This window comes from Oxyura jamaicensis, chromosome 1 (genome assembly GCF_011077185.1).
Source record: "Oxyura jamaicensis isolate SHBP4307 breed ruddy duck chromosome 1, BPBGC_Ojam_1.0, whole genome shotgun sequence".
NCBI classification, from domain to species: domain Eukaryota; kingdom Metazoa; phylum Chordata; class Aves; order Anseriformes; family Anatidae; genus Oxyura; species Oxyura jamaicensis.
In genome coordinates this window covers 90,462,567-90,478,851 of record NC_048893.1, presented here as the reverse complement: position 1 = coordinate 90,478,851, position 16,285 = coordinate 90,462,567, and the positions used below count along the sequence as shown (strand labels likewise).

The following is a 16,285-nucleotide window of genomic DNA, read 5'->3' as shown; positions in this document are numbered from 1 at the left end:
TCGCCTACAAGGTTAAGTTTCTATCATGCAACACAAATTCTTGGACGTACAAGAACAGTTCTGAATACTGAAGCTGGATGCAAGCAGATTTGCTAAGAGTTTGCAAATTCTTAGCCAGGAAGCCTGGAATTTGACAGATGACACAATTCACTGTCTCCCCACACACACCCCCAAATCAGTATGGAAAAATAATACGGTGTGCACACATAGAGCAGATGTTTTAGTAACAAAGAGGTAGCTGGTGTTATAAATTTTACAGTGATGTCAAAAATGCCAGGAAGTTCAGAAGTTTTGCCATCCCCTGGTCTTACCTGAACATCCCCGGGTCTACTCTGCGATCTGCAAAATGGGGGTGGTAACTCTGGTTCTGAAGTGTTTCTAAAATGTAGTGAGCTGATGCCTGTAAAAGTACACAAGTATGACAGCAAAGTGTTATTATCTCCTAATTATTATTGATTAGCAAAATAAGAACATATATAAATGACAACACCATGTGTGTTCTACACTACACTCTTCAATCCTTTTCCATTTATATATCTGGTCAGAAAGTGAAGTGTTTTGACTCTTTGGTAGGATGAAATGCTGAAAGTCAACCTGTAGTCCAACTCTCTAGAGGAAGAGGCAAGCAAACATCTTTTCTAGACTTCAAAAATCGTCACAGATTTTAAACCAAACTAAGCCTCAGTGTAAAGTTTTCCTCTAAGTATTAGAAAACAGCTCTATCAATGTAGCTGCTATTTCACCTCATTATGGAGAAAACATATCGCGAAAAACAAACAAAAAATATTTAAAGTCTGGACAATTCTTCTTTACTTTCTGTTCTGCTACTCAGTATCCAGCTTCTCTATCCATAGATAGCATCACACTTTACAAAGGACAAAGCCATAGCCACCCCAATTTGTAAACATAGAAACAGAAAGAAAGAAGTGATCTGCCTGAGATCACGAAGCAAGTTAATGGTAAAACTGCGTAACTAGTCTTTCCCTCCCCTCTCCCCCCCATTCTATTGGCACAATTTTCTCTCTGCCTGAATCCTGAAAGGAAGCGCTAACCTTTCATTTGCTTACTAAAGTAGAAATGCAGAAGCAGCAGAAGCAGAGAGCATTTTCACCCTTCCCTCTGAAAATATTTGAACTTAAACAGTGAGTTGTATTAGATACAGTATTGCGTATGCTCCAGGTCATACTTCCAAAAAGTTCGTTCAGTGCACGGGGCACATTTTACTAGACAGTCACTCCAAGATCACTCTTCTTTGCCCCTAACACCGTCTGAGTGTAATTCACGCATTATACCAAGAATCTAAGATTGTCAAGTCTTGCTTCAGCTATAGCAGAACAATGGCCAGGACAGTAGTGGGCACCTAGCAAGGGATGTATCTGTGTCCATGCGTCACTTTTATGCCAGTTGTTATACCAGCATACCTTAACAGGCCGAAAAGCAAACTCACAGAAATGCAAGTAGGCCCTTATAGAAGGGATTTTACAGCTTGTTTTGGTCTCCCTAAGACTGAAAAAGTTATCACGGCATTCGGTACCTTCATTCCAAGTTTACTGTATCCCTGCTCATACTTTTACCCACAGTTGTGCTACAGCAAAATTCACACCAATAACTGGTATCATTATACAGGTGAAGTACAGACAACCCTCAAAGAATAAGTTCTTCAATGTGATCTGTGAAGGCATTTGTTCCAAATCCACATTTATGTCCACCAAAGTCGACAGCAGACTTCTCACTGAACTCAGAGCAAGTGGTCGGCCCTGCTGCAGCACGGCTCCTGCAAACAGAGCCTCGTCTGCAGTGACAGGACCAAACCCTCTCCCCCTCCAAAACAGAACCGCAGAGGAGTGAGGGTGTCTCGTTCTCCCACTCAAGCGTTACCAAAGTAGTTAAGCAACATTTTAAGCACACAGTGCTCCTAGCTGGTTTTGCCAGAATCTCCGTGACAAACACAGCCCAGCTCTGCTCCAACGGCCTCGATGCAACTGCATGAACTCGCATCGAGTCAGAATTCAGACCGAGGTGAATGTTATAGCCAGGTTTTTTAGCCTGACCAGTAGCCCATTTCAGCGCATGCCACCAGGAAAGCACCACTGGGCACATGTGAGGAACAGGCTTCCCTGAGACATCTCTGGCAGAACACCCTCGAAGATACCAGCTCTCCTGAGGAAATCTTGGCTCAAATACTTCTTTTCTGAAAGGGAAGAAAGCCTCAGCATTTCACATATTTAAGGGGGGAGGAAAAAAGCAAGTTAGAACAAGACTAGTTCAATCCTAAGGAAATGCAATAACTATAAAATCAGCCACATTACTAAAGTGTTCTGTTTAAAACACTTATGCTAAACAAGAGCTAATTGTTTCAAGGCAGTTTCATAAAACATGAATGCTTCAGCAATAAGCAGCTTCCACAAGAAAAGTTGCCTAAAACGCGTGCCTGCTTATTTCCTTACTGATCTCGAACCGAACGCATGTGAGAATGAAAACGACGACCCTTTCAGGATGAGTGATTCATCTTACTCTGGCATGCTCTTTGATGAAAAAGTGTAGGTAATATTCAGTAATTTTCCCATTCCTTTTTTTTTTTTTTCATTGGCTGTTCTAAACATTTGTGACCTACAATAGCATTTTGACCTCCGCTTCAATTTTCTTCTGATTGCTATTCAGGTTTCCAACCTTACACGTTAGCATTTAGTTAGGCAAGAACCCCAACACAACTGTTGATACTCGGAATACCCCATGCACTGATACAGAAGAATATGGAAAAACAGGACACAGAGACAAGATCACAAAACCTGTTTGCGCTGAGGAAGGAAGGCCATAAAAAACATTTCTTGAAGTATATAACTCCTCCTCCTGGTGGGGGGGAGCTACATTACAGTATACAAATAGCTTGTATAACTGTGCCACCAGGCCTCAGGTACACTCCACATTTCTGAGCACAACCCTTCTGCTACCTGAGGCCTAATTCTGCATTCCTTAATAGTCACAAATACTGCTACGCACTTCCCCTGCTGCAGAAAAACCACCGTGGAGCTGCAGAGTCAATACATGTTATCAAGCTCTTTGACTCTGTCAAGATGCTATTAATATTTTGGTAGGGTGGCGGTTGGAATTCTTTACCCATGCTATCCCACAGAGTTTCTGTGACATTTACTTTTCTTTTTTTAAATCACTTTCTTCATCAAATACATTACAGAAGCTGAGCAAAATGGATTCAGCAACCAACTTGGTTTCACTTTTTCATTTCTGGACAGCAGTGGTGCTAGAATCATTCCTGGAAGTTATAAACTCCTCCTTTGACCATTAAAATCACAATCACATGCCACACAATCTAGGAGACTGCCACAGCAATTTTAAAATAATCATTTCAGTTGTGTTTTTTTTTTTTTTCAAAAAAAATGAATCATGTATCTGTGTAAACAGCTGAGTATCTGTTGATCGGTACCTGCTAGAAGCCAGTGGTGTCCAGCTCCCACAAACAAAAAAGCCCAGTTAATACAGCCACAGTGTCATCTAGTGAGTTACCCTACGTTCCTTAATGGGGGAAGATACATCTGTTATTGCAAGCAGAAACTTTGGCTATTGGATGCTGAAATTGTCTTAGAAAAGATATTCAACTTAAAAGAAACAGATAACTTAAAATCCTTTCTGAAAAAAGAAATCAGACTCAAATTTAAATCAGATGTTACTGATGCTGAATATATATGAGTAAGACATGCTTAATTGCAATTTATCTTTACATTCTAACAAAAAAATGTTAAATTCTACTGTAATGTTCTATAACTCAATTCATAATGAATTAAAATTATAGATGTTTGACTTCAAAGCTGTAGATAAAGTTCAAATACTGAACAGGTAAGTAGTCTTCAAAGTACCAGGAACCAGAATTAGGTTTAGAACTAGGTTACCTGAAAGCAGTGACTAACCCTGCAGTTGTATAGAAAATGTCTTTGCTCCAGGTTAGTCATTTAAGTGAGTTTGGGGTAAAGTTGAAAAACTTACAGGGAACTGAAAAAGCAAGAAAGCATGTTTTCCACCTCATCTGAGAAAGCAAAACAGACAGGGCTTAGATTTCCCGGGTCTAAAAGCTTGGTTTGGTTACATCAGAATCTGCTACCTTATCAAGGACAATACCTTGATTAAAACATTACATGCAAACACTCTTTGCATTAACTTGTGTGTGTGTGCACGTGTGTGCTTGTGCACGTGTTACCTTAAACAGGACTCAAGGGCCACAATTTAAGAGAAGTATGATTTGTCACATCCTAAAGGAAAACTTTCTAACAGTTGCAAACTAAATAAATGCATGTAAGCCATGTAATAATTTAGAAAATGTGCGGGCATACACTGCAGCCTCTGAACTAACAAAAAAGAAGTGCCAAATTTAGTGTAAAGGCTATATTTAGCAACGCATTTTAACGGTCATCTACCAATAGAGATTGCCTCTGAGAAAACAAATACAAAAATACCAAAGCAAAATGAGATTAAAAGTACTGATTTAAACCAAGCGCTGACTGACTACAGCCACGATTTAAATCAGTTCAATAGAGAGAACTGGAATGCCAACGCACCACGGTGGCAAGGCTAAGTGTGCACCCAGGGGCTCACAAAAGCCAGGACAATTGGGTGCAAAAACCTCCCCACTTTCACTCCGCCTGCCCTGAGCAGGGCTGAAGCAGAGCATCAGTGTCTGCAAAGTCTGACAGTGCTCCAAAAACACCGTGATTTTCTGCAGCATCCTTGGCAGAGAGCAGGTACTGTCCTCGCAGGGGGACCGGACCTGCATGGAGATGTCTGCAACAACCACCTCCCCTCCACTGTGCCTTTCCCTGCCGTCCATCTCCCTTAACGAAGAGCGACAACAAACTCCGCAGGCAGCCCCGTGGGACCAGCCAGGGCCGCACGCAGGAACCACATCGCCGTGGCACAGAGAGCAGCAGCACAGCCCTCGGACAAGACAAAGCCTGCCTGCTCTTCGCAGCAGCTCCAGCATCCTTGTGGCCTCGCAGGCTGGCGACACCGCCAGGAGTCCACTGCCACGTGTGGATACATAACCAGTGTCCTCCGTACGTGTCTCTCCGAGGGGCAGCATCTTCCAACGCTGCTTACAAGCCAGGAAGACTTGGCGGGTGTTGGGAGCTCTCACCTGAATGACCGGGCAGCCTGCAGGAGCAGCGATGCACGTGGAGATGGCAAAGTCCGTGGCCACATGTCCAGGCTCCTCTGATAGCTTCCTGTGGATGAAGCCAACCATCCAAGCCCTGTGAGGGCTCTTGCAACACCAGGTTTTGCTCAGAAAATCTTTAGTCATAGAAATTATTCCATGACAGCACTTGGTGCTCTGCAGCAATGCAGAGGCAGGCAGGTATTTGAGGTGCAAGGAAAATACTGAGTTAATATCGAGGGGAACAGCTGAGAACAGTTTTCCTCTGACACATGTGCAGGCAGCTCTCTTTTGGGTTAACGGGAAAGGGACACATTCAACCAACAGTTCCACACAGCCGTCCATGCCTTACTTCCCTTATTTAAGGTTTTCTATACTGATAAATAAAATTGAAGACTTCCTCCCCTTGCTCTGGCTCTGACGCTTGTGCTCCTTAATTAGTCCAACAGCCTTCAGTGAGGGACACGGGAACTTCTGTTTACTCTGTAGGCACTGGAACACCTTTCCAATCAATGGAACGGAGGGTGCAAATTCTGAACAGTTACCTGCTTCAATGTATTCACTACCAGCTTTGTCACTCTTCATTTTGCAGACACCAAATTTCCCCCTAGAAACACCTGTTTCTCCAAAAGCAGCTGGAAATTAATGATGCTATTTTTATTTTCTTATTAATTCCTGTGCCATAGCTCTACAATCAGTGCCGGATCATGCTGCAATTTTGCCCACTTGTGTCAAAATGCATTACGAGCCCTTGATGACTGATGTTTAGCACAATGTATGAGAGAGTATCCCAAACAAATTAGAAGGAAGAAATACAAATAGAGACATTTTACTTAAAGAAAAAAAAAAAAAAAAAAAAAAAAAAAAGAATTATCAGACATCCGAACAAGAAGTAAGTGCTGCAACTCATGAGTTTGTGGCAGAGCATTCACCGATTTCAAGAACTGAGCCAGGTGGGCAGTTTGCACTACATAACGTGAAATCTGGGTACAAAGAAACCTTCTGCAAAGAGAAAGAATAACACTACTTCTTTCCCAATCTATACTCCTCAGCCACTGCTTTGCAGTGCATCAAAACGCTTTCCTTGCTGAGCCACGTAACACACTCGGGAAGCAAACACACTCGCACAGTAACTGTGCAAGTCCAGAAGAGGTACATCTACCAAACGGTGCTCTCACGCTTGAGGCTCTCCCACCCCTTTCCCACTTGCAGACCTCTGCTCATTTCAGCGCTGCCTCTCTTCCCAGCCCTTCCTCTAGTGCTCACCGCCAGGCAGGGACTGCCCGTAAGCTTGTGCACTGATTACCAAGTGCACCGGGTGCGTGACCCTGGCGGGACTATCTGCACATCAATAATTAAGAATAATGCAAAATTTGCAGCTTTCCCGAGGAATTGCAGGCTACCAGCAACCTCAGGCAGATCTGTGAAGGGGTGCACGTTGCTGATATAGCTCTGCTTCTTGCTTTTTGTTCAGGAATACGGTTGCACAGGTGTAGCTGCGGGACTAAGGATGAGATGCAGAGCCATCCCCATGCTTTACCCCATAAGGAAAACATAATAAAGAAATACCAGCACGATGCGGCTCACTATAGATCTGCTATAGCTCAAAGGAAACTCGTGGAAAGCAAATCAAACATGACCAGCCACAATAGCGCACTTTTCATTGGCCTGGCAAAACAAACAACGAAACAACAAAAAAAGCAACTTCCAATTAACTTTCACGGGTGGGTTTTAATGCTGAATAACCCCATGTTTCAGCTCTGCCACCTTTTGTGGAGCTATTTCACACTGAAAAGAATGGAAAGAGATAAGAAATCAAATTTTCCCTCACTCCCTCCTTTCTCTACCAAGGTTTTCTTTATCAAGCTTCACTTCCAAATCTCTCACGACGTCGTACTCTTAAATATTGCTTTGATGACCACAAAATAACACATTTTGTCACACACTGAAACAAAAACCTAGGATAATTTGTTTCATAGAAGTCAGAAGACTTACTATACTACTGCAAAAGCCAATCCCAACTATTACCACGTCACGTGCCATGCCTTACCCGCTCCCAAGAGCTCTCGCAAGCGCTGTCAGATAATTCCTGTCTGTGTAGGACGTGGGTACAAATGGGGAAAAAAAGAAAGAAGAGGAAAAAAGAAGAAAGATGACTTCTGACAGTGCACATGCTTAAAAATCCTTACATAACTGGCAGAAAAAGACATAGTGGGGAAATAACTGAAAGGTATGGGTTTGAAGCCACCAGCCAAGCAGCAGTGAAGTACATGAAGCAGTCCCCCTCCTGCTAAAGGTGCTGCTCAGCCGCACAGCGCAGTCACCAAGACATGGCCCAGCCCAACAGGGGCCCCGGAGCAGGTTTTAGCTTTCCTCACTTGAATCCTGCCATGGGCCAACTCATCTGTCATCAGCACTGACAAGGAGCCAGTCTTCATGTGTGCGCCTGGCCCTGGAAAAGTCCCTCCTGAGAACGTGGATGGCAGAAACCTTCCTGGTGCTACTCCAACATGGGGAGAAAGGAGAGCAACTCCAAGGCAGGGCGCAGGGTCAGCGTGGATGCAGTGTCTCAGAGCAGGCTCCTCAACAGTTTGCTACGTATGTGTTGCCTTCAGAAAAAAAAAAAAAAAGACAAAAAGCAGACACAGGGATGAAGCACCTTGCCATTCCCCTCAACCAGCTGGGGAAGGTGAAGACATGATTTGTTAAGCTTCTTGTCAAGACAGCTTCCACCTGAATTAAGTCCTGTGGATCCCGTGTTGTAGAAGTCCGCTGAATCTCTTTCAATTTTGCTGAAGGAGACCCTCAGTACCACAAAGGGTCAGTAAAATGCCGTTTCTTACTTGCAGCGATTTCCACGTTTTCTAAAAACATTTACATTGAAACACCCAGGTGGAAGACTGACGATAAAAATTCCACACTTCCTAAGCAAGTGATTTCCTTAGTGTAATTTCACAAAATCCAGTTAACTTTCTTTCCCCCCGCTAAAAATTGAATTTTTGTTGTACTAGCTTTCTTTGTACACAGAGATGCCTGAAGCTAGTTTATTTTCACATGCTGAATTGTCCATGCTTATAAGGACTTGCTATTACATTATGCATTTGCGTCCTACAAAGGAAAAGGCAGGAACACAGGAAAGTGTCAAAAACATGCTTTTCCTCTTTGTCGATCCATCTTTTATGCAATCACATCTATAACTACTAAAAATAATAAAATGCTGCTACCATTGTGAGAATACTACAATTAGGTCTATACTTGTGCACCAAGTGAAGTTTGCTTTCCTCTTCAAATAAGAGCTCTATTTTAAAATCAAAGCCAACTCACATTCACAGTAGTGAAACACTTGTTTTCAGCAAATCTTAAAATCTTACAGCACGGAATGTGTTTACTGGGTTTAGAAATAAGAGTTTAAATTGGTAACTTACCCTATTTATCAAAATATGGCCAGAGTGCCAGAGCAGCCTCTTCTGTCAATTGTATGTTCCATAAGAAAGTTAACTGTGACTCAGCATTAGATTATGAATATTGATCTAATTATAAAGAACCATTCAGACCAACGCATATTTAAAAACAAATCCCCGTGAAAAACAATACCTTTATAATATAAAGTTAACACAGAGAAGTCAGCATTAAATAGTGTAATATACACAATGGCTTAAATACCACATTAAGTGGCAAAAACTCCAAGTAAGTTTTCCTCCTACTTTACTCTCTTTCTACTTTAGGCCTTCCTGTCAATAAATATCACTGAATCGACAATTAGCAACTTCACACCACTCTAATTTATGTTTTTAAAGTAGCATTATGAAGGAAGCTGGGTATTAACGAGAGATGCCCAACTGGCAGAGAATCCAGTGAAACTACTCACTTGTCAAGACAAGCATTTACTAGGAAAGGTTCAGAGGTAGCGCGCACCAAGGGAAAGGACACAACCAAGGAGTTGTTCTTATTGCATTCCCTGCTCACGCTAACCTGCTAAGTGACTGCAGGCAAGCCTCCAGTGCCTCACTGTTTGAGGTATCTCAGATGCCTAAAACATGGATAAAAGTGATTGTTCCTTGTTTTGGGGTGCATGATGTGGCTTATGCACTTTGCCAGACAGGACACAAGCACATGAACAAGGCAATGCCTGCAACTGCCAGTTATTAACAACACCATTCAGAGATGAATGTGTGATTTATTTATTTTAAAGCAGTGCAGTTTAACAGCAGGCCTTCAATTCACTCCTAAAATATGAGTAACCCTTACGCTGGTTCAGGTCTTGCCCCTTCTGAAATCTTCCAAGGATAGTGACAGCTGTGGGAGTCTTTTGTGAAATTCACATGCAGCCACTAGTACCAGGCTCAGCACACTGCTCTCGGATAGAAACAGGGCGTTATCACCAATCTTTAAAAAAATAAAATAAAAAATTGCAGCAGTAGTGAAAAAACAGAAGTCAGTTCTAACGATCTCTTGAAGTAAATCAGAACAAAAAATCTTTTGACAATGACACCACCAGAATGAGGGGGAAAAAGCAGGAGGAAAAGGAATAAAGATAATACTACAGAAGAAAGTTGACTTTTTAACTGTTCTTTCCTCAAGAAGCATTTTGAAATACACATGACTATTATGTCAAGCCAGCTTTACAGACTCCTAAGTAATAAAGAAAGCATAAATTGTTACAGCAAGGCAAAGCACTATTCATACTGCTTTAAAACAAACCTAATTCGCTCAGGTAAACTGTTCCCATATATGGGCACCATATGATTTAATGATACAGGGAAGTATCATCAGTCTCCATTTGCAGGTGGAGAAGGGACATATGGCTGAGTTTCCAAGAGTAAACTCTGACCCTGCAAGCCTCCAGCTGCCCTCGGCAGTGCCGCTGGCTCCACGAGCAGCTTCAGCGGGCCACCCTCGTGCAAGGCATGGGTGCTGAGTTGGGTCCAAAACTTGGAAGGCAGCCTCTGGTTTTAACTGTATCACTTGCCAGAGGTGACAAGAGAGTCTGTGGCAGCCCAAAGTTAAGACTAGAGTTTCAGTTCAGTGCCAGCTTTTATTTGTAGCATCTTCCTCCATCTGGGAGCCACCAGACTCACATAAACTTGAAGTCCTGAGCAGCATACGTGCACCGTACTGTCCAAAGAGGCAGCGTGTCACCCCACAGCTGCCTGGATGTCACCGGAGGTGTGTTTACAACCTTTATGCTACAGCAGAGCCTCCGTGCGAGGGTGCACACACATCGCCTACTTCACCTGCTTGCTCCCCACTGCCACCTGTGATGGAAGAGTACTTCTCCCCAGTCCAGTTGGTCAAAGTTTCCTTCCTGCACAACACTCTGCTACAAGCCCTGTGCCAGGACGTTGCATATCCTCAGCCCACAGACCACGAGCAGCAGCAGCCTGGAGTAACTTTCAGTTCTGAATGGGAGCAATCGTATTAGTGAATTTAACAAGACTAGTCCTGTGTTTAAGGATGTTCACATGCTTATAGGATCGCAAGCCATGGACCCGCTAATTTATGAATAAAGTGCATTACAATCCTTCTGGATGGAACAGAAATGTAAATGCATAGTTACCTCCAATACTTTATGTGGAGAATGTGACATTTAATATCTCTAATTATACACACAGCAGCTATGAAAGAGAAAGGATTTTCTCCATTGAATGGGAAAATAAACATGGACAAATTCCTCTCACCATCACTCCTACAGTACTTTCCTAAAGGAAACTCCTGCTGAAACCAAGAGAAGTCCTGCAGGTGCTGGATTAACAGCGAGGAGCCCCCAAGAACTCAAAAGCATCCAGGGCAAGTTTCTTAAGTGTTTGAAGTTACCCCAACACTAAAACCTACATAAAAGTTCCCTAAATTGTGTGTCTGCTTTGAAACAGTTATCAGCTCGCTATGCTGAGAGGAGGGGTAGTGTGCAACAAACTTTTGAGGCTGTGGCCAATTTTTGAGCTGTTCTCATGGCCCCTTCCCAAGTGAATCTCCCCCTTCTAGGCTGCGACACACCAGCACCCCACCTGGTGCATGTTACCCAAGACCAGAATCCAGCCCTCTCGTGTACGCCAAGGCTGACTTACTGAACTCCCTTCATGAATAGCTACTTTACTAAGAACTGTGTAATAAAACAAGTCTTCACTTTTCCCAAAATAAGAGCCCCCTACAGTAAATGGAAGTTTCTAGGTGTGGACAAATCTACTGAAAACTCTGTTCGCCCCTTAAATAGCCACGTTATTTTTATTACGTTTAAGCTATGAGGAAATGTACTTCTCAGCTTCCTCTAAAGCTTCTACTGTGACTTTTTCTTCAAAAAGATACTCTACCCTTCTCTTCTTCGCCATTTGCTCATGACAGCTCAATATTAGGCAAGAGCTACATTTAGCACTGTGCGCAAAACTGAGGTTTGCACTTCTTAGAAGCTGCAGGGAGATTATGACCACCGCTTCATTTCTAGGATTAAAGTCCCACACATCCAAAAGGCTCCATCACCCAAAGCTGAAGCCACTACATGGCTGAATGACTGAAGAGACTACCTGAGTGGGGCAAGGTCCACGAGGTGTTCTTGCTCGGTACCTTTTGCTAATACTCCAAATAAAGAAAGAAATCCCCAATACTTACAGCCCTCTAATCTAACTCTTACCTGAAAGTGCAGAAAGTTACATCCAAAAATCAGTGTGTTCACATTCAGCTCTGAACAACAGTTTGAAGCCTGTCAGCCAGTTTTTGAATTTCCAAGAGTGGTCCTACTTTGTAAAAACTGTTGCATCAATTACTCTACTCTGAACACGATCCTTGATGTCAGCAATGCTATAAACCAGAAAGCAATATTCTCCTATGCAACCAGTCTGTCATAAAGAATTTCGGTAATTTAATTTGCTGTTTATAGCCTCAGACCTACACGTACCAACCTCGCTGCCCATAAAATCTGGAAAATTGAAATTTAGGTGCAATTCTCCAGGAGCTGGAGAACAGGCAGAACCCTTCCTTTGAGCCACCTCTGCACAGTGGTTACCCCAGCCGTAGGAATAGGCTTGCAGCCACAGTATCGCAGAAGAACAGCTGCTCCCAACGGTCCCCTTTGAGCCAGCGTGTTTGGGACCATCACTTATCCTGTGTCTCCTATATACAGACTAGAAAAGGTCAGGAGAACATTATTAATCATTCGCATTTATGAGGGCTAAGCTTACCCCAAATACACGTCTTGTCTTGTTTTCAACTATGTATACTAAACTACCAGGAAAAAAATTACATGTATTTATTGCCTCCCACTTCCCCATTTTGGGCCTAAAGCAGTTCAGTGCCAGCATGGGCGCCTGTAGGAAAAGCGCTTCACATGGCACACACTTTATGCCTTCGATGAACGTGACCCCTCAAAATTACAGTCTCCCGTTTGGATTACCATGTCCACTTCGGTTTAAAAAGTGCCAAACTGTTCAAAAGGCGTTAAAACTTTTCCACAGCATACAGACAGAAGAAGAAGCTGTGTGCTGAAAAGCTTAGGAGTACTGGTAAGTCAGTCAGTAGGATTTGTCTTTCAGACTGATAGGTACCTGCATTAATCAATGCCAAAAGAAAAAACGGTAACGCAGAAAGGGTACGGATGGAATTCTAATTAACTCTGTTTACGTGTGAAAACTGAACCAACTCCTGTTGTAGTCGTACTGCGGTGACGTTGAACTTCTCACTGATTCTCAACCTCTACAGATTTCCCATGATCTGTTCTAATTGTTGATTTCTCCTGTGTTTTCTCCCCACCAATGAATTTTAAGAGGACTTCACATTCTCAGCGAGTTTCTGACCTCCACATCGCACTTTGCATGTTTCAACGTTACTTTGGCTTGAAACTTTAGCCCCAAGTCAATTAACTGATCGTCTTTACAAAGTGAGGTTTAAAGAAAGAGGAGGAGAGAAAGAAGAGGGAAGAAGCGAGGGGAGATCCGAGTAGGTACAGCCCGTTCATCCTGGGGTCACTCAGACCAACTTTGCAGCCTAGCAGCGGCTCCGAGCACCGGGAGCAGAGGTGCTTCCTGAGGTGGCTGGACCCAAAGGAGCATCCCATCCCGCAGGCATAACGTAACGGCGAGAGGAGCCCCGTCGTACCGAGGAGAGCAGAGTACTCACCCAGGAAGGCAAATGGAAATTACAGCCAGACGAAGATGAAGCTGTCTCAACGCCTTCGTCATGTGATAGTGACCTATAAAGTACCGAACAGAGGCACACCGTCAGCACGCCGCGGCTCCACAGCATCGCAGCCCAGCGCGGGGCGAGACCCCACCGCTCGAGGCCAGCGCTCGCCGAGCCCCCACGCCACCCGAGCCCCCCTGCAAGACCCTCGGGGAGGGTCGTGCGTGAGGGGAGGCGGACAAAAGGGGTGTGCGTGAGGGGACACACACGGGGGGCACGAACAAAAGAGGCGCCGCTGCCGCGGGTGGGCCCGGCGCCGCCGCGGCCGCCGGTTCGAGTCCCGGCGAGGGCCCCGCGGCCCGGCGGGGGGGCACCGGCAGGGCGCTGGGCCCCAGGCCGCCGCCGCCGCCGCCCGTGCGAAGTGCAGGGCCACCGGCATCCGGGCTGCGGGGTGGGGAGGGAAGGAAAGGTATTAAACATGGAGAGAGCCCGCCGCTCCCGGCAGGGTCTCTGTGTCTCTCTCACACACGCATACACACGCACACACACGCACGCCCCTCGGCGGCGGCGGCGCCCCCAGCCCGCTGCCGGTCAGCATCAAGTTTGCGCCTTAGTTGCAAAATGTCGATCCCGGCGGCTGACAAGCCCCGGGGAGGAGAGGGGGAGAGCAAGAGAGTGCGGGAGGCAGAGGAGAGGCGAGAGAGAGTCCATCTTGCTTTGAGGGGGGAGGCGAGGAGCAGCGAGGCGCCGCACCAACCTCACCCTCCCGGGGGGGAAACTCTGCCGGGGGCGGCCGGGCGGGGACGGGCCGCGGGGGGCTCCCCCCGACTCCCACCGCCGCCCTCCCGGTGGGCTCCGGCCGGCGGCCGCCTCCCTGCCCGCTGCTCCCCTCCTCCTCCCCGCGGGCCCGGGCCATCATCCCGCTGCCACCGGCGAGGAAGAGGAGGAGGAGGAGGAGGCGGCGGCGCCGGAGGAGCCACACGGGTGCCGGGGGAGCCGCACGGGCGCCGGCCCCCCCCGCACTCCCCTCCGCGGGACCGGGACGTGTCACCGGCAGGACGGGCAATGGTTTCGGCGCCCCAGGCCCGAGTGACCACCGCCGGCCTGGCGGCCTCCCCTCCCGCACGCACTCGCTCACCTCCGAAAAAAGAAAAGCAACAACAACAAAAAAAAAACCCACGCCAAAAACAACAACTTTTACAACGCCGGGGCCTCCCTCGGCGTAACAATAAATAATAATAATAAAAAAAGTGGCGAATCCGCCCCCGGCGCGGTTAAACCCCCGCGGCCCTTCCCCTGGCAGCCCGCCGGTGCCCCTCGCATCGCTGCGTTTTTACCTCCCTCCCTGCCTGCCTGCCTGCCTCCCCCGGCGGCGGGCTGCTGCCGATATTTCCAACGCAAACCTGCTGCCGCACGGCGCCCGGGATTAACGCGGCTCCCTCCCTCCCTCCCTTCCTCCTCCTCCTCCTCCTCGCAAGCCTACCCCGGATCGGCTCTCCCCACGGCCATGCAAGTTTCATACATTGCAAATAAACCCGAGAGGAGGAAGAGCGAAGCGGCTGGCGGGGGTGGGGGGAGGAGGAGGAGGAGAAGCAGCAGGAGGAGGAGGAGGAGGGCTGCTGCTTTCTGTAATTTACCAGCGACCCGATCTCGCAGCAGCGAATAACAGCCGCGCACCCATCCGGCTCCCGGCGGCGCCCGGAGCCCCCCCCCGAGGCGGCGGCCCCCTCCCCGGGGGGGCCCCCGCCAAGTTTTCTGTCATCGCGACCACCCAATGTCACAACTTACCTCCGCTGCGACGACTTGACGCGGCCGAGGCCTGCCTCCCACCCTCCTCCTCCTCCTCCCTCCCGGAGGCAGGCAGGCAGGCAGGCAGGCAGCCGGGCGGCTCTCCGCCCCAAACTTACCGACACCCCCCGGCCCCCCACGCCCGCCCCCCGGGGCCGCCCCCCCGGGGGCTCCGCCGCTGCCTACCGGAAAACGCGGAGCCCAACTCCCGGCCGAGCCCGGCCGCTCTCCGTGTCCGGGTGGGCGCCGGATCGCCCCCCCGACCGCGTTCCCCTCCCGGCGGCCGGATCGCGCCCCCTCCCCGGCTCCCCCCGGCTCCGTTTCGAGGGTCTCGCCCCCCCGCTGCCCCCCGCCCCGGCAGCCCGTACCGCGGGGCGCAGCCGCTCGCCCCTCGGGATGAAGTTTCGGTTCTGCCCGCCCGCCGCGATGTCCCCGGCAGGTCCCCCCGCGGCCGGGCACCGAGCGGCCGCCGATGGCTGGCCTTCCTCCTCCTCCTCCTCCTCCTTCCCCTTCCTCCCCGCCGCTCTTGCCTCTCGGCGGCGGCGAGAGGTGCCTGCTTCCCAGCGCAGCCTGGCACCGGCTGGCCTACCCCTGCCTCCTCCCTGCGCTTCTCCCCTCGCTTTCTGACTATTCTTATTACTATTATTGCTGTTTTTTAACGCGATGCACCGCGCTGCGACTCGCCCCCCCTCCCCACGCAGCGCCCCTGCCCTCCCTGCCGGGCAGCCGCGCACCCACCCGTCCTCCCCTGCCCAAACTTTCCAACGCGGGCAGGGCTGAGGAGGGACGGAGGCAGGCAGCAGGACCGACCGCCGGCCGCCGCCGCCGAGAATCCCCCGGCGGCGCGCCCCGGCCCGGGGCTCACCTGGTCGGGGCTCGGGGCGCCCCCCGGCCCGGCGCACGGCGCGGCCCCCCCGGCTCGCAGCGCGGCTCCGCGCGGAGCCATGCAAGCCGGGCAGCGCCACAACACCCCCCCGCCATGTAAGGCGGCCCGCCATTGGCCGCCGCGCTGACGGACGGGCCCGGCAGCCATACAGCGGCGCCGTTACACCCGCGGCGCCCCGCCGGGGAGCCGCTGGTACACACACACACACACACTCACACTCACACACACTGGCGGTGCACACGCCGAGCACACACTCCTCGCCTCACACGGCCGCTCACGCTCCCTCACACAAAGCTCGGCTCGGGTCTCTGTCCGTCCGTCTGTCCGTCCCGCAGCCGGAG

At 48.4% G+C, this 16,285-nt stretch overlaps 1 protein-coding gene across 11 annotated transcripts in view; it reads right to left on the bottom strand.

The window, feature by feature from the left end:
* The window catches only part of BBX (BBX high mobility group box domain containing), a 139,796-nt gene extending 123,747 nt beyond the window's left edge, over window positions 1–16,049 (bottom strand). For 2 of the 11 annotated variants that reach the window (XM_035315074.1, XM_035315076.1), the window contains exons 1-3: window positions 15,924–16,049; window positions 14,674–14,676; window positions 13,268–13,340 (exon numbers count right to left, since the gene is read on the bottom strand). In XM_035315074.1, coding sequence (XP_035170965.1) covers window positions 13,268–13,340; window positions 14,674–14,676; window positions 15,924–16,039 — 192 coding nt within the window. In that variant the 5' untranslated portion in view covers window positions 16,040–16,049. Of the gene's footprint in view, window positions 1–311; window positions 401–13,246; window positions 13,341–14,673; window positions 14,844–15,058; window positions 15,184–15,426; window positions 15,528–15,923 lie in introns of those variants that run through there. The other 9 variants (XM_035315082.1, XM_035315094.1, XM_035315080.1 and 6 more) reach the window with 7 other exon arrangements.
* Between the last annotated feature and the right edge of the window lie 236 nt (window positions 16,050–16,285).